This window comes from Enoplosus armatus, chromosome 1 (genome assembly GCF_043641665.1).
Source record: "Enoplosus armatus isolate fEnoArm2 chromosome 1, fEnoArm2.hap1, whole genome shotgun sequence".
Classification (NCBI taxonomy): Eukaryota; Metazoa; Chordata; class Actinopteri; order Centrarchiformes; family Enoplosidae; genus Enoplosus; species Enoplosus armatus.
In genome coordinates, this window is record NC_092180.1 from 4770970 (window position 1) to 4794390 (window position 23421).

General features: G+C 43.7%; 1 protein-coding gene across 1 annotated transcript in view; it reads right to left on the bottom strand.

The window, feature by feature from the left end:
• Positions 1-23421, bottom strand: part of lrp4 (low density lipoprotein receptor-related protein 4) — a 56170-nt gene that overhangs the window by 4085 nt on the left and 28664 nt on the right. Inside the window, exons 7-32 of the mRNA XM_070901781.1 lie at positions 23273-23398; positions 22198-22323; positions 21142-21276; positions 20039-20164; positions 19321-19551; positions 18207-18363; positions 17473-17690; positions 11221-11397; positions 9654-9779; positions 8628-8836; positions 7968-8049; positions 7737-7842; positions 7454-7655; positions 7054-7243; positions 6262-6393; positions 5680-5820; positions 5508-5594; positions 5253-5424; positions 4742-4904; positions 4210-4435; positions 3297-3600; positions 2778-2996; positions 2388-2522; positions 1563-1671; positions 1074-1266; positions 205-318 (exon numbers count right to left, since the gene is read on the bottom strand). Of these exons, the coding sequence (XP_070757882.1) occupies positions 205-318; positions 1074-1266; positions 1563-1671; positions 2388-2522; positions 2778-2996; positions 3297-3600; positions 4210-4435; positions 4742-4904; positions 5253-5424; positions 5508-5594; positions 5680-5820; positions 6262-6393; positions 7054-7243; positions 7454-7655; positions 7737-7842; positions 7968-8049; positions 8628-8836; positions 9654-9779; positions 11221-11397; positions 17473-17690; positions 18207-18363; positions 19321-19551; positions 20039-20164; positions 21142-21276; positions 22198-22323; positions 23273-23398 (4206 nt within the window). The remainder of the gene's footprint in view (positions 1-204; positions 319-1073; positions 1267-1562; positions 1672-2387; positions 2523-2777; positions 2997-3296; positions 3601-4209; positions 4436-4741; positions 4905-5252; positions 5425-5507; positions 5595-5679; positions 5821-6261; positions 6394-7053; positions 7244-7453; positions 7656-7736; positions 7843-7967; positions 8050-8627; positions 8837-9653; positions 9780-11220; positions 11398-17472; positions 17691-18206; positions 18364-19320; positions 19552-20038; positions 20165-21141; positions 21277-22197; positions 22324-23272; positions 23399-23421) is intronic.

The window sequence follows — 23421 nt, forward strand, 5'->3', positions numbered from 1 at the left end:
CCCTTATTTCTCGGTCAATGTTTGTTTTTTAAACTGGGATAATTGTAGCTAGGATAATCCTACTATGAAATGTTTTATTGGCCAAGTATATAGGATTTGGGCTAAAACATGGAAATACGTTGGCAAGGTTCTTTGTAGTCGAACATCAAAAAGTCAGCACAACAACAGTCAGGTACACACTGTACAATCACAGTGGTCACTTACTGGTAGAGCAGGGTCGGCCATCTGGTTCATCGGGGCAGGCGCACACAAAACTGTTGGTCTTGGCGAAGCAAAGGTGAGTGCAGCCGCCGTTATTCACCCCACAGAGGTTGGTACCTAAGTAAGAAAAAAGGGAACATTCACAACTGGCACCAAACAGTCTGAGTGGTTCATTTGAAATCAGCGAGTGTGTCGTCCTTTAGTTTGGTTCATCTCATCACGTGAGAACGATGAGATTTGAGTTTGGCTGGCCTCAAGTAAAACACTTCTTCCTTTTATGAAATTACATTAAAGAAGCTCAAACAAATCCATCGCCTTGGACTGGAATCAGATTACTTTTGAGCACTGTAGCAAAAATCTTAACTCTTGTAAATCCATATAACTTCCAATTAAAAGTACTGTTTTTAATGAGACTGTAAGAGATACTGATTCATTTCCATGTTCATTTTTGGAGGCTGTAGTTTGTGGTGTTACAAAGTAGAATTCACGCTAACCAATCAGTAGTGGTTATACTGACAGACCAATCAGATAATCACATAGCGTTGAGTGAGTGATATTAAAACAATTAGATAAAATCTGTGTAAATTCTTGCGTTAAATGACAATCTAAATACGTTTTCAACTTGGATACGAGTTGTTGTTATTATGCTTTGGTACCAGGTTTGTTGTTTGTTTCCATGGCAACTGTGGTTCACCAAACTGACTAGCCTTGCGGCCTGCTCTGTGCCTGCATTAATTGCCTGCTATATTTCAAGCTCACACATCCATTCCAGCCTCTGCTGCGTCAGCACTTCACCGGCCGAACACTTCGTCCTCACAGAAATGTGACGTCTCCCATGTCAGCCGGAGGTGTCAGAAGAAAAGCCTCCTTACCTGTCTGTCTGTGAGGTGATACCACTATAATGTCCATGAGGCCCTCCACGTTGGCCAGCACGGTTTCCTTGTTACGGCCGGTGTGTTTGTCCACCCGCTGGATGGACTTAGTCTGCCAGTCCGTCCAGTAGATCCAGCGGTCTTGCTGCGAGAGTCGGGAGAAAGGAGTTAGAGGGGAGGACACCGGCTTCAACTGGGGAAACGAGGGAGAAGAAGAGAGGAGAGGAAAAACACAGACAAGGAGCAGGGGGATGGGAGGAAGAAAGGGAAGGGAGAGAGGAGGAAGAAAAATGAGGGTCAGAGTGGAAGAGAAGTAGAAGAAATGGTTAAGTCGAATGGGTTCAGTATGAGTTGGAGGACGGAGAGACGACCAGTGAGAGTCACACGGTGAGCTGATGAGTGAAAGAGAGCAGGTGAGTGGAGGAGGCAGCCAGGAGGAAGGGTCAGCCCAGTGATTGACAGCTGAGGGTGAGGAGGAGTGGGGGGTACCTGTGTGAGGGCAAACGGGTGGGACACCGGGCTGACGAGGACCTGACGCAGTTTCCCGTTCAGGTCCGAGCTCTCGATTCTGTCCAAGTGGGCGTCCACCCAGAAGATCCTGCAGAAAACACCACATTCATAAACACACTCCTATCTGTAAATACACGGTACATGCTGTTTAAACACCCTGTGAGGATGAAGACAACCCAGCTGTTGGATGGATGAAAATCCTTTAACTTTACTTTAAGCATGTTAGAATTGCAAACGCAAACGTGCCAAAGGTAATGCCAGCATTTAGCATTCATCGTAAGTATTGCGTACATGTTAATGTTAATGCTAGCATGGTAAGATGTTAACAGTTGCATGTTCAGAGGAGGTGGACAATAATAACTAACATACAATGTAATGAAATCCAATACAATACATGCTGTCATTGTCAATCTTGTAATGGTAATTTCTATCAGACTGTTGATTCAATGTGGTGATTTATATAGTATTTGCATGTCCTGGTGTATTACTGCATATATGCGCTTCTATTAATGTACCCAATAACTTTCTTAGAACATGCCAAATATGCAAAATCCTTTAATGAAGTCCATTCATCTCAGTATGCTCACTTCTTATATAATAACTGGCTGTTGAAAAATCTTCAGGACTCTCTACTTGTCTTGTAGATACACTTTCTGACACTGTGATGATCTGATTTCACCAACAGGGATCATTCGATCATGAAACTTTCATTATACTGAACCTAATTTTATTTGAGGCTCCTGTGTGATTAAAAAAACCCCACACAGGTAACTCCTTCCACAGACATGCTTCTCTCTCTCTGACCTTCGTGTGTCGTAGTCTAGCGTGAGACCATTGGGCCAGCCCAGGTCGGTGTTTATCAGAACCTTTCGGTCTGAGCCGTCCAGGTGAGATCGCTCAATCTTTGCAATGTGACCCCAGTCAGTCCAGAACAGGAACCTGCAGAGACGAGGCTGAATTGGTGAGGAGATTTTCTACCTTACAAACTTGAAACAATATCTGCAACCATGTGAATCTTCCAAGCGAAACTCTTCACGGTGTTTGCCTTCCATTCTGCTAACATGCTGTTTTTTCTTCTGCTAATTTTAGCATAGTTCATTACCTGGCTTTAAGACAACATTTCTATTAGCAGTTTGTGAGTCAAAACCCAAATTTTAATTTGAGGTTGTAGCCCAGTTCACTACCCTCTCTTACCCTTTGCTAGGAAATGCTGCAATGGCTCGGGGTTCATCCAGACTGTTGTTGACCAGGACTTTGCGGCTTGTTCCGTCCAGACGAGCCACCTCGATGGTGTTGCGCCCGGTGTCAGTCCAGTACATATTCCTGGCCACCCAGTCTACAGCCAGCCCATCGGTGGTCTTCAGGCCCTGGCTGATCACCGTCTCCATGCCACTGCCATCTAAGTTTGCACGCCTAAAGAACAAAGTAAAGACTGGACATTATATATCACTGGGCTACTTAATAATCCTGATAATACTATTGAAACTGTGACCACTGTTTTTATTCTGTTCAATCAAATTAGATTTTACTCATTTGAACACAAGGGCAAACTTCATCCAGATTTCTTTCTATTATCTAATGTATTTTTAAAGTATCTCTAGATGACAGACAATGACTGACACTGATTAATACAGATAATCATAAAACTGTATGTATGTAAGCTAACAAATAAATGGCAAAAGTGAGTTTGCGTGCAGATGTTTGTGTTCCCACCTTATAACATCCAGGGTGACATCGGTGTAGTAAAGTTTTCCGTCCACGCTATCGTAGTCCAGTGAGATGACGTTGTGCAGCTCGGGCACTGCTACGTGCACGTCGGTGTGGTCGTTGGTGTCCAGGGAGATTCTGCGCACACTGACGCGGTTGGAGAAGAGCAGGTACGTCTCTGGGGAGTCATCACATGACCTGCCGTCTCCCTTGAGCAGGATGCCGGTGGGACAGGCGCAGGACGTACCATTGGGACGAGGCAGGCACAGGTGGGTGCAGCCCCCGTTCCTCCTGCCACACTTGTTAAAACCTGAAGAGGCCAGAGACAGAAGGATTGATGCAAAGAGACAGAGGTGCACTAAAATAAAACAGAAACACTGTGTACAGAGGTGTCTTAATGCTTCTAGGCAACATATCATCACTTGTCAATCACCTGGTGAACTCCACATAACACAAATCAACAGAAGGCAAACAAAACATATTTGAAACTACAAGCGACCCAGTTACAGTTACTACTAGGGTTTCCTCCTTTTTTGTTGCTGGTGGGGAGGGGCAGATGAAAGATACTTTAAGGTGGGGCTAAAAGAGTACTAACACCTCAGCAGAGCTGAGACATCCTGACTTTCCCTACTATGGAATCAAGCTTCAAAAACACTGGATCCTACACTTCCCATAATGCAACTCAATTAACACTGACATCTTTCAAACTCCACATTCCACAGTTTATGTTTATAATCCAGGCTTTATATTGAAAAGATGTTGTCTCAATGCTCGAGCTGAGTGACATCATTTTCCACGAAAGACTTTATGCAACTGTTTTCACAGGCTACTAACCATGACGAGTAAACCGGTTTTGACAAGTAAACTTGGTGCAGTTCCCCTTTAAAAAAAAACAACAACTTCCTGTCCACAGACTCACCCAGTGGCCTCTCCCTGTCCACAGCCTGGATGTCCATCAGGCCTGGCAAGTTGGCTCGCACCGTGATGGTGTTGGTCCCGGTGTTCTTGTCAGCTCGCTGGATGCTGCGGCTCTGCCAGTCGGTCCAGTAGATGTGGGGCCCCATTAGGGTTAAACCGTAAGGGTGCTGGACTGGAGTCACGAGGGTGCGGCGATTCTGTCCGTTCAGGTCAGCTGACTCAATACGCTGGAGAGGACCAGAGAGATGAGAGAGATTACCACCATGACTCCATAATGTCTGAATGCATTTACATTTAGCCATTTAACCTTTAAGTCTCTATTAACTTCTACAGACTTGCTTTTCTGCAGTAAGGGCCGGGTTATACTAGAAAATAAGGGGTTTGTACAACTTGTTGTCCGAGCACATTTTCGGAGAGTCTCTCGTTTTCTGGAAGTCATTCATAGTGTTGCACTCAGTTCACTTGAAAAGTGACAGAAGTGGTCGAGGCAAGAATGAAAAATCAACCCTTTGTCATGAGACGTCAACACTGACCTCAGTGTGAGCGTCGGCCCACAGCAGCTGTGAGCCGGCCATGTCGATGGCGAGGCCGTTGGGCCAGCCCAGGTTGTTGCTAATGAGGACCACGCGGTCTGATCCATCCATCGCTGAGCGCTCCAGTTTAGCGTGCTCTCCCCAGTCTGTCCAGTATATATAACTGGAGAAGAGAGACAGAGGAAGACACAGGTCAAAGGTCATGCTGGATGAGGACATGCTGGATCATGAGACCAGCAAATATTATACAAACAGAAGACTAGATCCTGCACAATCACTAGCAGTCATGATCACGACCTTTCTTTCTCTCAACAGTAAAGCAAATAAGTGCATTTTCCAATATGCTGAAATAGAGCTAGCATAATAGGGATAGGAAAAAAAATATTTCTCAGTGAATGCTGAAGTGAAATTCACAGCGTAAGATCTATTTTCATCTTTGCCAGTGTAATCAGAGTTTTTGACCAAATGCTCTGAAAATAAAAAGCCTTATAATAATAACTAGCAGCCTCACCCCATCTCATGGTAGAGGGCGATGGCTCGAGGGCTGTCCAGGTTTTGCCAGACGAGAACTTTCCTCATGGAGCCGTCCAGGTTGGCAACCTCAATGCGGTTGGTTCCCGTGTCCGTCCAGTAGATCTTCCTGCCGACAGCATCCACCGCCAGGCCATCAGTTGTCATCAACCCTACAGAGAGACACACAGATGGAGTTGAGACACTATGACGGGGTGAAGTTAAACAGCATCGTACATGCAAACCTCCTCCTCACCTGTAGATACGATGTCCTCATATGCTTTCCCGTTGATGTTGGCTCTGCTGATTTTCTTCAGTGTACTGTCAGACCAATAGACTTTTCCTGCAGGAGGCGCCACATACACATGTAAGGACATCACTTGTCTTTTTGAAACAGGCATTTTAAAACTTTGAGGAGACATACGAACCTTCTTTGGGGTCGACCCCGATGGCGATGGTGTTTTTCATGGAGCTATTGACGGCCAGAACCACATCAGCGAAATAGGGGATATCCAAAGAAACCATCCTGATGTCTGTCCTCCGTGCAAAGATCAGGAAGCTGCTCATCCCTGAACACACAACACACACACACACACACACACACACACACACACACACACACACACACACACACACACACACACACACACACACACACACACACACACACAGCAGCTTCCAGTCAGAATACAAATGGGGCTGACATGCTTTTATCTTCCTGGCAGCAAAAGTGTTTGACATTAACCCTTCCTTCTCCTTTTATTCACAGGCTTATGCAAGATATTTTGTCACTACTATTGTTTTTCTTTTTTGGCACTACATTTTCCATCATGCCTTTGGCGATATAATGTTGCCAGAGGTCAACAAGTTACAGTAGATGTGGGATTCACCAGAGCCCCATTTAACCATTTAGCCTATATGTCTTTGGTTAATCTGCACCATGAAAAGTCATACTGCATTAGCTACAAAGACTAGCTGTGTGATGCCCCCTCCATTGTGTTGTTTCGTACCGGGTGTGCAGGTTTTTCCATCCGTCTGCAGGTTGATCCCTGTGGGACAGGCACAGCTAGAGGCTTTGGGAGCAGGAGCCAGGAGGCAGAGGTGGCTGCAGCCACCATTATTCACCGCACATGGGTTACGCACTAAAGATGGAGACACACAAAAAGACTCCGCTCACCCACCATTCTCCTTTCTAGGTCAGCTTAGAGGCACAGAGTGGAAAGGGAATGGGAGAAATTGGGGTAAACAAAACAAAAACACACAACGTGCAGATACAGACAGTAAAATCCTTCAGGGAACACAGGAGAGCCCCACGCATCAGTGAGATCAGTGAGGTTTCAGTTTGGTATGAGCCCCTGAGGCTTTCTGCCCTCTCAGCCAGTGATCTGGGTTCAGTTTACCTGTAATCCTCCCAGTGTCAGCAGGGGTTAGAATCTGAGCTCTGAGAAAAGGCGGCAAAAATCAGAACAGCAGAAAGCGACAAGAGGAGATTTTTTTACAGACTACAAAGTCCACGTTGTGGTCCATAAGTATAAGGACAGTGACACACTTTTCATTTGCACTTTGTTTGCTTAAGCTAATGCTAACAAGACAGGCTGCTCCATAGCTCAGAACCCTGGAGGCCCATTAGCCAAGCTTAGGTAAATAACAGTAATTAGCTTCTGAAAATGGCTCGAGTGCTTCCACTGTTGATCTGATGTTGATGTAAACATCCTCAAATTACAGTCTGAAAGTGACTAAATGGTCACTACTTGCTGACTTCACTGTAGACTTCTTGATCAAGCACGTGGGCGCACACGAACCTGTCTCACGAAGTCGATGGAACATGTGAATGTCCATGAGGTTCTCCAGGTTTTCGGCCAGCGTGTGTCGTCCCAAGCCAGTGAGCTTGTCAGCGCTCTGGATGCTCTTGGACTGCCAGTCTGTCCAGTACAGCTTGTCCTTGTGTACAGTCAGACCAAAGGGGTGAGGCAGCTGGCTGCCAATCAAAACCTGCATGCAAAAAACAGTAGTAGAGGTCTGGTGAGATCTGGAAATATTCCTAAACATCTGTTCACAGTGTTAATAGAAAAACTATGAAGCCAAATACATTATTCCTGCTATTTAAATTAAGTTTAAAGATTTTCACGAACGAATCAGCATGAAAACATTAACTTTGAGGGGATAAAAATCAAAGCATACTATCATGAAAACACCCTTTACCTGTCGGTCAGAACCATCAAAGTTGCCAAACTCAATAGTCTTCATCCCAGCGTCGGCCCAGTACAGACGTTTGGTCTCATAGTCAATGGCGAGACCGTTGGGCCACGTCAGGTTGGATGAGATGATGACGATGCGACTGGAGGCGTCCATTCCTGCACGCTCGATCTTTGGGTTGGCACCCCAGTCGGTCCAGTACATGAAACTACAGAGAGAGAATAAAACGAATGAGAAACGCCAAGTTCAGGTTCATACGTTACTTTTTTAACTTTTCTAATCATCTCACCCTCCGATCGGGTCGACAACAATGTCCCTGGGCCGGTCCAGGTTCTCCCATATCAGGACAGTCCGCATGCTCCCATCAGCATTAGATACTTCGATACGATCCGTACCTGAGAAACCCAAGACACGACACGAGTGGTTGAAATCCAAGAGCACACACCGTCATGCAGGTGATTGTACAAATTGCGTCAGAAATATGATATTATCTGACAATATGCCAAATGAAGCAGTTTACCAGCATCAGTCCAGTAGAGCTTGCTGGTCACCCAGTCAATCGCCAAACCTGCTGGACTCTCCAGACTGGTGTCCACCACCACCTGGAAAAACAGGGACAAAGATCTGAATTCTCCCATTCTAGTTTCCATGCAGCCTCAAGTCACATCTCGAACCTTTGAGCCCTTAGACATGACACTACTTCACAGCTACTATTCCATCTTCCCATGAACCAACAGTGACAGCTTCTTGTATTATTACAGTTACAGTAATATATTACAGTTTTCTGTTATTTTAGCTTTGCTCAAATAGTTTTTGGCTTGAATTTTATTCTTTGGTTTTGGAATGACTTCATGAATCTCTTGACAGAAAAAAACAGTAGTATTTTTTTTTGTTTAGAGTCCATGTTGTTTTTTCTGTCCCTGGTTGCAGGCTGAGTTTGTGCTGCGGGGAACAAAGTGAACTGGATCTAACACAGAGCAGCTAAACTCTCTGCACCAGCATTATCTTCAACTGAGCACGAACTGCTGTTGCACTTTCACATGAGCCGCAGCAGATGGCAGTATTGCGTTAACTAAAATCGTGCGGTCCTCTGCTGCTGCTCCGCTCTGTTGAGACTAGGACAGATGAGAAATGATGGGATATCAGTGCCGAGTTCAGTCAGACTGTAGATGTCACTGACCTCCTGCTTGCTGCCGTTCCACAGAGCTCTGTTGATGGAGTCGGTGGTGACGTCCGTCCAGTAGATGTAGCCGTCTTTGGCATCCCAGTCCAGCGCCACGGCATTTCGCACGTCAGCCAGAGGGATGACATCATCGGACATGTCCTCTGTGTCGAAGCTGACTCGTCGGATGTCCGTCCTTCGGGCAAAAAGCAGGAACTTGTCAAGACCTGATTAAAGACCAAAGGTCTTCTGTCAGTCTTCTAGGTTTAACAGTGGGGTGAACAGTGAACACAGCAAAACAGTACCAACACACAGACAACTAGCAGCCCTTCAAGCATAAATCCAACCAAACTGACTGATTAATACCATGAATCATAACTCTTCTTCTAACATAATGATCTCGAATGATCATAAAATATGATGTTTTTATGACTACAGGGTGTGTAAGTGTCACATAACTCTATCCAACTGTCACAGTGTATTAAAAAAAACTACAATTCATCAAAAACGAAATAGTCAATTTTACTTAAGCACTTCTTTAGAGGAACTGAAACAAATTAAAATCTAAATTCCTATTAGTTGAAATGTTACTTTGGTGGATGTCTTATAATCCTCTGTATGCACGTTTCTTTTTCTAAAATGTTGTTTCCTCTGACTACCTACACTTTGACTGCCAGGCTGATCAGGACGATTACAGGTTACAGGATTATCTTTTCACATTGAGCTTCTAGACACTGACTGAATCAGTGAAGCCTTGCAGTCATCATCTAAACTAAACGCTGGGGATTTGTCTTTACATTTGAACTTTTTTACTCTTTATGAGCCACAGGAAAGATAGAGATCCTCTGGCAGAGACCAAAGATAATGGTCTTATTCCAATTTACTCCAAGTTATTATAAAATTATACACACAAACATGGTTGTGGGAGTCTAGTGGTAGTAACTTGCTAAAAAAGGTGTTTATTCTTACATAAATAAATAACTAAATATGTAACATTCACTCAATTATGACACGTATCAAAGTTTCAGGTGTTGAGGGACTCACCGTCGGCACAGTTGTGGTGGTCTACCTTCTTGAAGCCGGTGGGACAGGCGCAGGTGTACGTCTTGTTGCTGGGGAGGCACAGGTGGCTGCAGCCTCCGTTGTTGGTGCCACAGCGGTTCCTGCCACCTACAGGAGAGACAGAGACACGCAGCTCAGTATATGGTGGTTTAGGTGGTTAGAGGCTCGCAGGGACTTTGGCTGCATGTCATCCCTTCTCCCCCTCCCCACTTGTAGCTTCTCACCTGATACATAAGCTGAATGTTACTGTTTTTTTTTTTTACATTAAGATGCAAGCAAGAATCCGTTTTTTTCATGTGTATATGTTACTGCATGACCTGCAGTAACATATCCTCTTCTGGTCACAGCTTCATATTTAGCGTACAGGCACAAGGAGAGGTGGCGATCTTAACATCTTACTCTTGGCAAGAAAGCAAATAAGCATATTGCCCAAAAATGTCAAATTATTCGTTTAACTATGAAGCAAGTCAGTATATACTGCAGGTATTTCATATTAGAATAAATGAATTTGTATAATTACGATTTTTCTACTTAGATATAATGAACTACCCATCGGATGCAGAGCTCTTCTAAATGTCACGTCTGAATTTCATCCGAGCTTCTTTTCTTTGTTCAATCAGACATGAACTCACATGTCTCTCTGAATATCAAACAAAACACAAAGGGAAAAGGGCCTGACCTCCCTCTGCCAACAAAGAGGCAGCTCACAGTTCATGTTAGTGTCGGACTGTTACAATATTTTATCAGCATGATAACCAAAACTTTCTCTTGGCCAGAACTCAAGTTCAACATGGTTTGTTAGCAAAGAACACAAATCTCTGCTGTCGTACTGATAAAACACCTCAACTGGTCAGATCACCACTGGGTCTAACAATCTTCCTATCATCTCTGGGTTTGCCACCGTGTGGGAAAAGTGTTCACTTCTGTGAGCAATGATACCCTTAAAGAAGGTTCCTGTCATGTCTGTCCTCAACCACATTCCACCCTCAACCCATGCAGAGTTTTTGTTTGATGCTTTGTTACTCAGCAGTTTGTTCTCCTGCATGCTGCATGACAACATGTTATACTGTTTCAGGCTGCAAACTTAACGGTTTTCAAAAATGTCACATAACTAATCACATAACTAAACACCCAATCACAGACAGATTTGAAGGGATGTGGGGTGAACAAATGACCATATAAGGAGCCACAAGGCCCCATGAGGTTTCTTTGTCCATTTACTGTATAGTATGTTATTGTCTATGCTTTTTTTTGTCACCAAAAAACAAGCCAGACATTTAAATCCATGAATCTAAAACCACAGAGACAGCACGTATAACTTACTGTGACGTCAATGAGCTTTTTCCTAGAAAGACTATTCTATGTTTCCATTGTGACGCTATTGATTGCCCTGATTCAAGCCGCTGTTTTGTGACCTTGCTGTCATTTGACAACAATGGCAGAACAAAATATGTCCATAACAACAACACAGCCTTTGATAAAACTCAAAAACTACTGATTATCAAACTTTCAACTTAAAATGTAGCTTCTGACACGGCTGTGTACCGACCTGCTGGTTGCCTCTGGGGGTGCAGGGTGTGGATGTCCATGGGGAAGTGCAGCTTGTTGCGAATAATCTCCTGGTTCTTGCCAGTGAATTTATTGGCACTGTTGATGCTCTTGGTGTGCCAGTCGGTCCAGTAGAGGCTGTCCTCAAACACTGTGATGGCAAACGGGTGGGGAAGGCCTACAGAGAGAGAGAGAGAGACAGAGAGTTCAGGAAGGCTGAGAGATGCTGAGATGAGATGAAGTGTGCAATGAGACCAACAACAAACATCATTTTTCATGAAAGAATGAGCTGTTTTTTAAAGGGAAGTAATCATCAAAGTAAACAACCACAGGCGTTAAGTTTGACACCTTTTTAATGAGCAAAAAATAATGACTCAGTGAGGCTCATGTGGACATTTCAATCCAAACACAAAAATATGGAAAGAAACAAATGCTGCATTTGGCTTGTTCCACCAACGCTCTCCAAACATCCTCCCATTCAGCCCTGTGGGCTTGGTTGATGTCATATCGTCCCCATTTAGAGCTGCTTTCAATTACTCTCATTGGCCTGTAGCTGGTTTAGTTGTGGCCGGAGCAGCCAAAAGCAGAGGCGCTCCATCGGTTTCCTGAAGTAATGTGACTTTTCCGTCCAGAATCTGAAAGTGAGATTGAGAACAGCCCTCAAACCGGGTCAGACTGATACTGAGACTCATACTGGACAGATATCTTGGTCTATAAGTAAATTGTATTTACTTTGGAGATTTGAATCTGAAGGACAGTAATATATCCAAGATTTTCTCTAACACTTATTTTCTCTACACTAAGGTGTGTACAGAGTTTTAGTGTCCGTTGATGGTCTAAATGCTTTTGAAGAGGTTTGTGGGCTTAACAAGAGAAATACTTTGGATGAAATGCTAAATATTTGTTTGTTTGTTTTTCTTTTAATTGGCTTTGTTGCTTAAAAACACTGTTTTTCATATCGTAAGTGCAAGATGTCTCTTAAACATTTGGGACTAATTGGCTACATTTGGAATTTGCATCAAGGCTTCAAGCCTGCAACTACTTTTGTCTTTGTAAACATTGTTGACTTGTGCCGAAAATAGTCAGTGTCAGTGTTCACAGGCCATATCAGTGGAACCCTGGCTTAAATACTAACATGTGTAACAGGGAACCCCTTGCAGATTTGTCTCCATTGGGAACATCTGTTCAGGGTGACTCCTCCACACTCGTCCAAATGAACGTTCCCTTTCTCTCTCCAGCTTAATCCTCCTCTGGTGAAGGAGCGGCACCAACAGTTGGATGAGAGTGCCGAATAAATGGAAAAATTGATTTCTGCAGAGCCGTGGTGGTGCGGCGAGCGTGCTGGCGCAGGGCTTTTAGAAACAACTCTGCACATTTAATGACAGTGTTTTACAACACAGCATTAATGCCAAGTGGTAAATGGCAAAAACTGGAGAGAGACCAGAATGATAATGAGCCACGAGGATCAAAGTAACTGTGTGTGCACTTGAGTGTAAGCTCAATAAGACAAAAGGTTTAGCATATGAATCTATTTATATGTTTTATGAGCAACAAAAAAAAGTATTGTTGTGGTCACCAGGTGAACCCCCCTACATCAGTGTAGATGAACAACCCAACCCAAACTTCAGTCTGTCTCCAGAAAATGTTTCCGAAACTTAAAATCTTTGTTACAAATTAGAAGCGGATTGCTTCTTATTAGAGGAATATCTGTTTCAGCATGTGTTGGCTGAAACACAAGAAGCAACAAGAAATTGCAGTACAGGAAAACCAAAGATATGTAAACACAGTGTTTATAGCTTCCCCTCGTCCTACTTCTAATGCAGATTTTATTTAGATTTTAATGATTACTTTCTGTAATCATGTATCAACCTTTTTTTTGCGATATGTTGTATTTACAGTTTCCTGTGGACGTTGAAGACTACAATTGTGAACCGCATTTCCCATGTGTACTTGCATGGCAAAGCACAGGCATACTCTGTTTGATGGGATTATAAGAACCAGGGTTTCATTAAGGCATCATTAAATACTAAACCGGACAGGGAGGTTTCTTTTCTACATCTGCCTACTACTGGCACCTTAGCATTGTGTCCTGAGTAAGGCTGGATATTGTTTGACAGACAGATACAATACCTGACTTTCTGTACCAATACCAATGATTCAATACCTTACTTTAAGAAATATATATATGCTTTTCTACCAAAATTTTCTTAAATTAGATCGATAGTCTAAAATTGGCAAAATTATGATTCAAATCAGGAACTGTCTGGTCAAAGAATATGTATAAGTACAAAGTAGTTTTACAAGTTATTACAAATGGATTATTTTGCTGATAAAAATGAGACCACGTCTGTAGATTTTCCTCTGTCCCTCCTCCTCATACAGGTCCAGGTGTGCGAGGCGATGCTGGCTGAATGTGGGTGTTTTCTGATCTTATCCTAACATGAGGGAGACAACAGTGCACCCTCTTCCCTCCTCTGAGTCATCGGCAGCGGCGAGGCGCCTGGTTTTGATACGGTCACCTTCTTCCTTGTCGTCTCTGCACCCCCACCCCTCGTGCTCCGGGACAGCTGGAGGAGCAGCTGCAGGCCGACAGGGCATCAAACGTCCCACCCGGCCTTCACAGTAATGTCCCCTTTAATCTAGATGTGGCACCTCCCGGTCCTTTCACGCCTCGCCTGAATCTGTCACACTCTCTATCTGCAGGTCACCAGCAACACAATGTCACATCCAGGTGGACAGGACACTGCTCGGCTTATAGAGAGCAACACAAGGAAAGTTTTGTGGTCACCTCTTTTTGATTTATCCTTCCTGGATCACATTTTTCTTTCAGCTTTGAGGCTTTTTATGTCTTTTACAAAACAACAAACCAAGTACAACTATTGTTGTGCTGGTCGTGTGTTTTATCTGTGCAGCTGAACAATGTACAAGCTTACACTATCCAAACTTTAAAGTGGACATTCATACTCTAATAATTCACAATATTAAAGAAGAGAGGGTGATGTCATCACACAAACGGCAATAAAAGAGACAATGAACTAAATTAATATAAACATGAAGACTTAAAGGCAATGATGGTCAGCCCTGTGTGTGATTTCAGTTGTGAAGGAGACATCTACTGACCAGAGGAGGTAACTGGCACAGATGTAAATTAATTAAACTGAGAAGCATCCAAAAACATATAGCTCAGTGTGGTGAAGGTTTACGTTAAATAAGAATAATTAAAATACAAAAAACACACAAAATGTGACACTTTTTTGACACGTAATAAAACATTTAAATTAATCAATCGATACGAACATTTCAGACATTATGTTAAGACCCGTGAGCTGAGCTGTTGTCCACAAGAGGGCATTGTATAGTCATTTCTTCCTATGGGACTGATTGGACGTCCAGAGTATCGTCATGCTGTATACGAGTTATTGTGAATGAGGCATCACTGTATAGTATACAGTATACAGAATTTGTCCTCAGGCGGATGTAGTCTATGATTACTTCCACACACACACACACACACACACACACAGCGGCCTCTCTTCCTGTCCCCCACGTCAAGGTGCACAGGTGTGCAGACAGGATAGCGGCGTTATCCGCAACACCCTCCTGCTGTCCAGCTCCAGTGACAGAGGGGCTGGCACATATCCAGCTATCCCACACACACACACACACACACACACACACAGACATTGACTTACATTAATTTCCTGGAGACTTACTCTAACCCATAACTTGCTAAAACCTAATCCTAACCTTGTGGCGACTTGCCTTTTGTCCCCAAAAGGAAGGGGAGTGCAGGTTTATGTCCCCACAACATGAGTAATCCACACTCACACACACCCACAGAAAGCTATAGGTGTAGGGAGACAGACACTTGTTAACATTCCTGGGCACAGCGGCTCAGAATGTAACTATGCACACACACACACACACCACACACAACACACACAACACACACAACACACACACACACACGTCCCATTTGTCCTGTGTGTTGTCTGAGCAAACAGAGGCTGTGGAGGAAGGACAGGGCCAATTACAGCCTTTTATCCTGAGAGCACACATCATTAAGGAGAGCTCACAGGGCTGATGGCGCACACACACACACACACACACACCCTCACCAAACATTTCCCGTCCCTCTCTTTTCGCACTCTTAAACACTCTTCATCTTCACTGATGTGCCTCTACACTCTTTTATCACTTCATCAGAAAAAGAAAAACTCTCAAATTTGAAGCCACTCTGTCAGCTGAACCCTGTGCTCACACTGCACCGCTCCAAAATTCATGATTCTGTTTTGTAACCCCTGTAAACTGATTTATTGGCCTTAAAAAACCCATTTATGATTTGGAATCGACTTTATGTCTTAGTTTCGCAGTCACTGCTGAGAACGGTTAAAGACCTCAGAATCACACCCCAAATCAAAGCGTTTCTTGGTTGTGTTTTCCTTGTTTACGAGGAAGGACTGTCCACAAGATTTGTTCATGCATTTTTGCCTGCTAACAGACAGACAGGTAGACGGATTAACTTGGGTACATGGATATATATATATATGGATGACTCAATGATCCTCCTCCAGCCTGCAGTAGAAGTTAAAAAACACTGATTCATTACAGTGTATTGACCTGAAGTCGGAAAGCTGAAATGTATTCAATTTAAAAGCTGGAATAACTGAACAGGGACAGAAACATTTTAAGGCAGGTTGACAGCAGTCAGCTTCCATCCCTCATGATCCAGCACGACAACCTGGTCTGTTGCCGCTGTATTGCTCTCATTGCCCAGCCCTAGCATCACTGCTGAATTAAAACCTCACACCATCAACCTACAGAGATCAGGGCGTCCTGTTGGCTGCTGGTTTGCTGATTTAGAAAGGAATCAGCCAAAACCTGAGAAAAAAAAATCTTACTGCAGCATGAGGTCTCAGAAGTAGGCCAGAGCGTGTCTGTGACAGATCAGTGCCCTGCCTCCTTACATTTTTAAATGCCAGATCCCCCCTTTTAGTGCATACACGCACGCACACAAGCTTCGCTGTAGGAACCAAGAACATAAACAGAGGCACGCACAGCTTTATGTTGTCATTTGCGGCATCTGTGTGTGCATTTCAGTGGTCGGCACATGCATATGCTCTTTAAAGGATATATGGCATTGATTAACTCCACATGGTATAATGAAGTAGCGTCAGCATGCTATATCCTATATGTATCCCCTTATGTGTGTGTGCAGTACTTAATGAGAATCAGAACTCCAGCCAGACCTGTGAACACCACATCTCTCCTGTTTGTCTCCGGCTCACTTGGAGCTTTCAATGAAAAAACTTCAGCAACTTGTGAGGTTCTTAGAAAAACGACTGACAAAGCTTCATGTTTCAGGTTTACAACGTAGAGAGGTACAGAGACTGTATGTTAAATGAAATATGTGAGGGGATTCAAAGATCCCCTTTAAATATTTAAGATAATATCCATAAGAAAATCAGAAATCCCCCGCTCTGCAGCGCAATTCGGTCGGGTACTGGTCAAGCGCAGGAAATGAAAAAATAATCTTATAATCTAAAGACTTAAGAAAGTACTTCACAAACTCAATCAACTTAACACATCTTGGTATTTCCTTCAACATGAAAAAGCAGACATGAAAGTTGTTGCTCGTCATTAATATTAGAGCTTTGCAGCAGTGGCGGTAAGTATCTAATTTTCATTGATGTACCTCAGATAAAGAGAGAAATGAAGCCTCCACAAAATGAGGCTTAAACCAAGGCACCAGATGTACAGTATGGTTGGGCATGTTTACATTTGATCAGTTCCTATCCTGCTTATCAATTCTTGTTTCAAATATGTCGAAAGCATGAACTGCTTTCATTTTCTGAAGATTTGGGTTGCCATGGCCATAAATGCTGAGATATTCCGTGATTCTTCGGTGATTACTCTTAATTAACTCAAGTGCAAAATAATCTCCATTATCAATCAGACAACTTTATTACAGACTTTCTCATCCTTTCTGCTTGGACCTGAACTTAAATCTGCAGTTAAACTTCTGTTAATACAAACATAACATTCAATATTGTTACTTCACGAGTAATGGTTTCCACCGGCCAGCCATGAGGCTTTCATTTTGTGGCAGCTGCAGCTTCCTCCATACATCCACACTTTGCTCTTTAGGAATCAATAGCAATATCCTTGTTCTATCGGTAATTAACCCCAATTCTAAACTGGATCTTGATACCCAAACCTGGGCAGAAGAGACAGAGAACAGGTGGGAGTTTACCTTGGCTGATGACGGCCTTGCGGTTGCGTCCGTCCAGGTCGGCCCTCTCGATGACATGGTGCTTGGCGTCCACCCAGTACATGCGCCGGCCGGCGTAGTCGATAGTGAGGCCGTTGGGCCAGAACAGGTGTGTGTCTGCGATGACCCGCCGGTTGGAGCCGTCCATGTTGGCGTACTCGATGCGAGGCGTGTTGCCCCAGTCTGTCCAGTAGATCTTACTGAGGAGGAAAGTGGGGCAGTCATGGTTAGTTTACTTATTTTTTTGTTGTTTATTTGTTGTCAAGAGGTAAACAGATGGTTGTCAGGATTGGAAACACAGCAGATGTCTGATATAACACAAGTCTCCTCTCTGCTCGACATTCATGTCGTCCTTATCAGCTCTGACCGGCCTCAGAGGGAACAGCTACTTTTTTTTTGTTGATATTTTTCAATTATCCCATGCAAATGAGCCACCTAATAAACTGAAGCTTAAAATTTCTCTGGGGCTTCATCCAAAACTCTCTCCTGCCACTGCAGTATATGAAACTGGGGATGAAAACACACTTAGCTGCTGCCCCTTTCATGAAATACTTTTTCCACACAGAAGCTCGCCTGTGGGCACTGCTGTGCTGCCAAACTTTAATCCCTGCTCTGCTGCTACACTACAACTGCGACACACCCAAAGGGGATTTGTATATATGAGTGTGTGTACATTTGAAACCATCTGTAGTGATTTATACAGTTTGGACTCGTACCCCTCTATGGGGTGCAGCGCGATGGCTCTGGGCTTCTCCATGTTCTGCCACAGCAGCACCTTGCGGTGTGTCCCGTCCAGATTGGCCACCTCGATACGGGACGTCCCCGAGTCTGTCCAGTACAACTTGTCATGGATCCAGTCTATGGCCAGTCCACCTGAAGGAGAGAAAGAACATTTAAAATGTGTCTGAATATGAACCCCTCTTATTATAACAACGTGTTATAACATCATGTTGTTCTGCCTGTTGTTTGTTTACTTGTTGGTATCCTTATTTTTGGAAATAGTTTGGCTATGCAACAACCCTTACCCTGCCAAAAAAGCATGTTTGAGAGGGAGAAAGAAAGAGAAAGAGACTAGTACGTCTTTCTTATCTGGTTCTCTTTAAAGGAATAACTTTTTGGGAAATACATATATTTGCTTTCTTGCCGAGAGCTGGATGAGAAAATCGATACAACTCTAGTGTCTACACTAGACACACTACACACTACAGCTAGGATACGGTTAGCTTAGCTTAGCATAAAGACTGGAAATAGGGGGGAAAAGCCAGTCTGACTCTGTCCAAAGATAACATAATTGCCTACCAGCACATCTAAAGCTCAATCATTAAAATATCTCTTTTGTTTAATGTGAACAAAAACTAAATGGAAAAAAAACAAAACTTCTGGTTTTATAGGCAGTTTATAGGTGGAGCCATGCTCACAGTGACGACAGGACACTAGGAAACCTGCGCTCACTGACCGTATCTGGCTAATATGTGCTATAAAGTAAAATATACTGAAGAGAAAAAAAACAAGAAAGAGGGTGAAACAGAAACAATAGAGAGTTTAAATGAGCAAGAGAGAGCCTGAAGCTGAGAGAAAGCAAGAAGGAGAGACAAAGAAAGAAAGAAAAACAAGGAGACTGAAAATAAGAAAGAGAAAGCAAAAAAGTACTTGAGTTTGAACAGTATTGAGGTCATACTGCTGAACTCATAATGAACAAGGTGATGGATGAAGTGAGTGAGAGCACAGTATAGCTGGACAGAAAGCAGCAGACTTGAATAAATTGAATAAATGATAAATGAGCCTGTTGTCCTACATCTGAACCTGCATCTTATTGGCCGCCGTACCCACCTGGGCTCTCCAGACCGGTGGAGACAACCTCCTCCACGTTGGAGCCGTTGAGGTTGGCCTTCATGATGCGGTCCAGTGTCACGTCAGACCAGAACACTAGCTCGAGGCTGTGGTGGAAGTCCAGGGCGATGGCGTTCTCCAGGTTGTTGAGCAGCAGGGTGTACTCGGAGCGATGCGGCAAAACCTGGCGGATGTCGATACGGTTGGCGAACAGCAGCACCGGCTCTGGACCTGAAGGAGGGGGGAAAGACGGACAGGCGTGGATATGATGTCAATTAAAGTGGAAAGGAAACGGCAAGAGGCCAAACATGAAGTGAAAGTTGGACAGCAACAAAAGAGAAAAGAGACAAAAAAGTGTGAGTTAGGACTGATGGTCAGTTTTAATAACGGCGAGCATTAATCTCACTGGAGGTGAAGGTCGGGGTCCTGGCAGCTGCCTGACAGACAGCCCTGACCTGGGTTTAACTCTGGTCTGCAGCAGATTGATGGGCTGCTGTACCAGGCCTGCACTCTACCTTTGCTGCATATCTAAATCTAGTCCAGACCCTCCGAATGAGCCAACCTCATTCTGAGTCCAAGACCCCGGGGCAGAGGAATGGATACGGTTACTGGTGAAGCAAGTATAAACACTATGCAACCGTGTTTTTATTGGAGGTCAAACCCCGGCGACTCTCTGTGGTCACATGTCAAGGTTGAAATACAGTACAGTGGTCTTTACCCAGAGCTTTGCAGCTGCGCTTGTCAGGTCGGAGCTCGTAGCCCTGAACGCACCAGCACTGGAACCCCCCCTCCGTGTTGGTACAGCCCTGGCTGCAGTAGCCTTCTTCAGCACACTCGTCTACATCTGGAACAGACCACAGAGGCAGAAGACACGAGGGGAGGGACAGAGAGATGCTGGCGTCAAACTCCTGCAGGGTTAACAATGAATTCAAGACACAAAGCAAAGTTTGCAGAGGTGGCTGGAAGGTGAAGAACTCATTCTCACTTTTGGAACCCATCCACATCCAACTTCTTGCTACACCCCTTACATTTTAAATTCATCTCCTGACCTTGCAAACACCCTCAGAATCTGGAAACAAACATCAAGTAGATTTGATTGTGTCTCCATGAGTTTCAAAATTCTGGCAATATAACTTTCGACTCATGGCGGAAATCCCAGATTCAGATCCGCACCGAATTGTAATCAATAATCGCTCTGCTCAAAGTTAAACTTTCCATGAAGTTCCATGGAAATTTCTGACATGAAGACCGACTGATTAACAGGAGAGAACACGTAAACTCTGTGAGGTGCAGCAATGAACACTGATGTCTGGGCTTATTTAAGAAGTGAAAGATAGCATCAGTAAGACAGAGGTCATATTTCCATTTCTTGTTCCTTTGCAATATTTTGCCAACAAAACACTACCTGTTTCGTTTTTCATTTTTCATTTTTTTTCAGGTAGATAGCTTAGTTTTGACTTCAGACAGCTGTGACTGATTGATTCTTGACTTGTTATCTTGGCTTGGACTCTCCCTGACGTCCAATCTAAACTTCTATTTTCTGGCTATAAAGGTTTCCCCTCGACCAACTTGGCGTCATAAAAAGAGAGAACACGAAATCTCCCAAGTGGCAGGAATGATTAGCATTGCAGCACAAGGAGAACCATCTTATAGTAATGTCATAATTAGGAAGTTGTCACATGTAAACAAGGTAGCAACTGACCAATCGCCAAACTCTGCAGAGGTCATAAATATTAACACCCTCAGCCTGCTCACTGACTTGGAGTGCAGACACTAATGTCTGATTGTGATGTCTACACACACACACACACACACTGATACCCTGGCAGGCTTTGCTGTCGTCCATCAGTCGGTATCCAGTGTGACAGGTGCACTGGACCAGTCCTCTGACCATCTGACACTTCTGGGAGCAGTCTCCGTTATTCTGGTTACAGTTGCCCTCGCTGGAGCGTGGACCTGCACACCGCGCAGAAACGTTACAGGAACATAAACACAGCGTGATGATTCAGTATAAATACAACCACACGCTGTAAAAAGTATCTGACTCATCTGGTGTTGAGCCTTGAAGTATTTAAGGCCCTCGAGCAGCGAGGCCTGAGGATGGTGATGTCGGTCAGTGTGGTCCAGGCCAAGAACTCTCAACAAATACAGTCCAGATTGTCAGTAAAATGTGTTTGAATGTTTATGGTCCAGACTGCGTGGTTCTACATGATTCTGTTGGCATTCCCCTCTGGGGGCCTAATGGTCGCCCCAGACGACAAACCCTGATGTTTTTGGTGACTAATACACAAAAAATATTCAAATCTAACGGCCAGAGTGTAATGAAATTTAGTGAACACATTCATGAATCCTTTGGACACCTCATGAGTTCACCTTCTGCAACACCCTCACGTTAAAATGTCAGAATTACACACAATTATGACCATCATTTCATAGTCTGACAGGCAGATTGCAGTAAAAATGTGCTGAGCATTAAAGTGTTTAGCCACTTTGATTAATAGCACAGAAAACTCAGAAAAGTGTTCAGTGTAAAAATTGTATGTAATAATGCAGTAATAACACTTATTACATTCGACTGTGTAAACAGATTGAGGCTTTGTTCCTTTGGATAATGTCAAGTTGCCACAACAAACTTCTAAAGCAGTGTTGAAATTACACTGAAATTAATAACCAAATGACACTCAAAGACAATTGTCAATGAATGTCAGTTAATTCGTCATTAAGTTTAATACTCATGTCAGCCTTTATGACGTCGTTATGGCATCTTATCCCTTCAAAGTGAGTGTAACAGATTCTGTACATGCTTTAAGGAAAAATAAAGCTTCAACTTAAAGATTCAGTCTTCACACTGCAGTACAGACACTGATGTCAACTCACGGCAGTCATGGTGTGGGTGTTCGTCAGTCCCGTCTCCGCAGTCGTTGACCTCATTACACACCTTCCTCTGACCGATACAGCGTCCATTCCCACATTGGAACTGATCAGGGGCACATGGAAGACGCTCTGTGGGGAGACATGATGATACATCCCGTGAGAAACAGAGATCTATCAACCGGCAGAGATCAGAGTGATGAAGAACGTTGATGTGTTAGGCATTTCATCCCCTGGATTAGCTAAAAATGTGCAGTGATTTAAGACTTGATTCATATCCAAACACCTGATTTTACCCTTCATCATCATTATATGATACTATCATTCAGATAACCGTAAGACCTGGTCCCACATCCAGTCTCAATCAACCGTCTCCACACTCTCCTCCTCTTACTTCTGTCCGACACAGAGATAGTATGATTATAGCAACTCTTTATCTCCCACCATGCCCTTCACTTACCAAAGTGTTGTTACTCATACATGACATGTTACAAAATAATAAAGCTTTAGCTCTCAGAACAACGTTTATTAAGTGAGCTAAACCACATTGGACCCACCACCTGAGGCCATCACTGCATGTAACTGTTGATTAACAGCTTACTTAAAAGTCTCATAAAGACTCCAGATGTACAGGGAAATGTCCAATAGGCATTTTGATTTTATGCAACTGTGCAGCCATGAAAATGACAAGCCAGTACAGAGAGACATTTCAGAAAAATAAATAAAACAACAGAGATTGTTGTGGTGGAGTAGATGCAAATGTATTAAAGTAACTTATGCAGGGAGGTTAAGGGAAGCTTAAGGGTTCAAGAGGTTCATGCAAAGTGTTCTGGAAACCCTTTACCACCGTCCTCTTGTCTCTGCTGCCTGTTCACTGTTCATTTCTATCTCAAGACACAGGCCACAGATTGGTCTTTCAACCAGCGCAGGAACTGCCAAACTGATCAGTCTATTTTTTTTGAAAGCAACTGCGTTTCTCAACAAAAAGTAGAGGAGGGCTGTTCTGAGCTGTTGTCATGACTACAATTGAAGCTTGTGTTATATTTAGCTTCTGAAAACAAGACAACAACCACGGTCTTACCAGTTTTCTCACAGCCCTCTTCGTCACTGCGGTCGGAGCAGTCGGTCTCGCCGTCGCATCTCCATGACAACCGGACGCAGCGTCCAGTTCCACAGCGGAACTGGTCAGCCGTGCACATGGACGTGGCTGCAGGGGACACACACACAAAA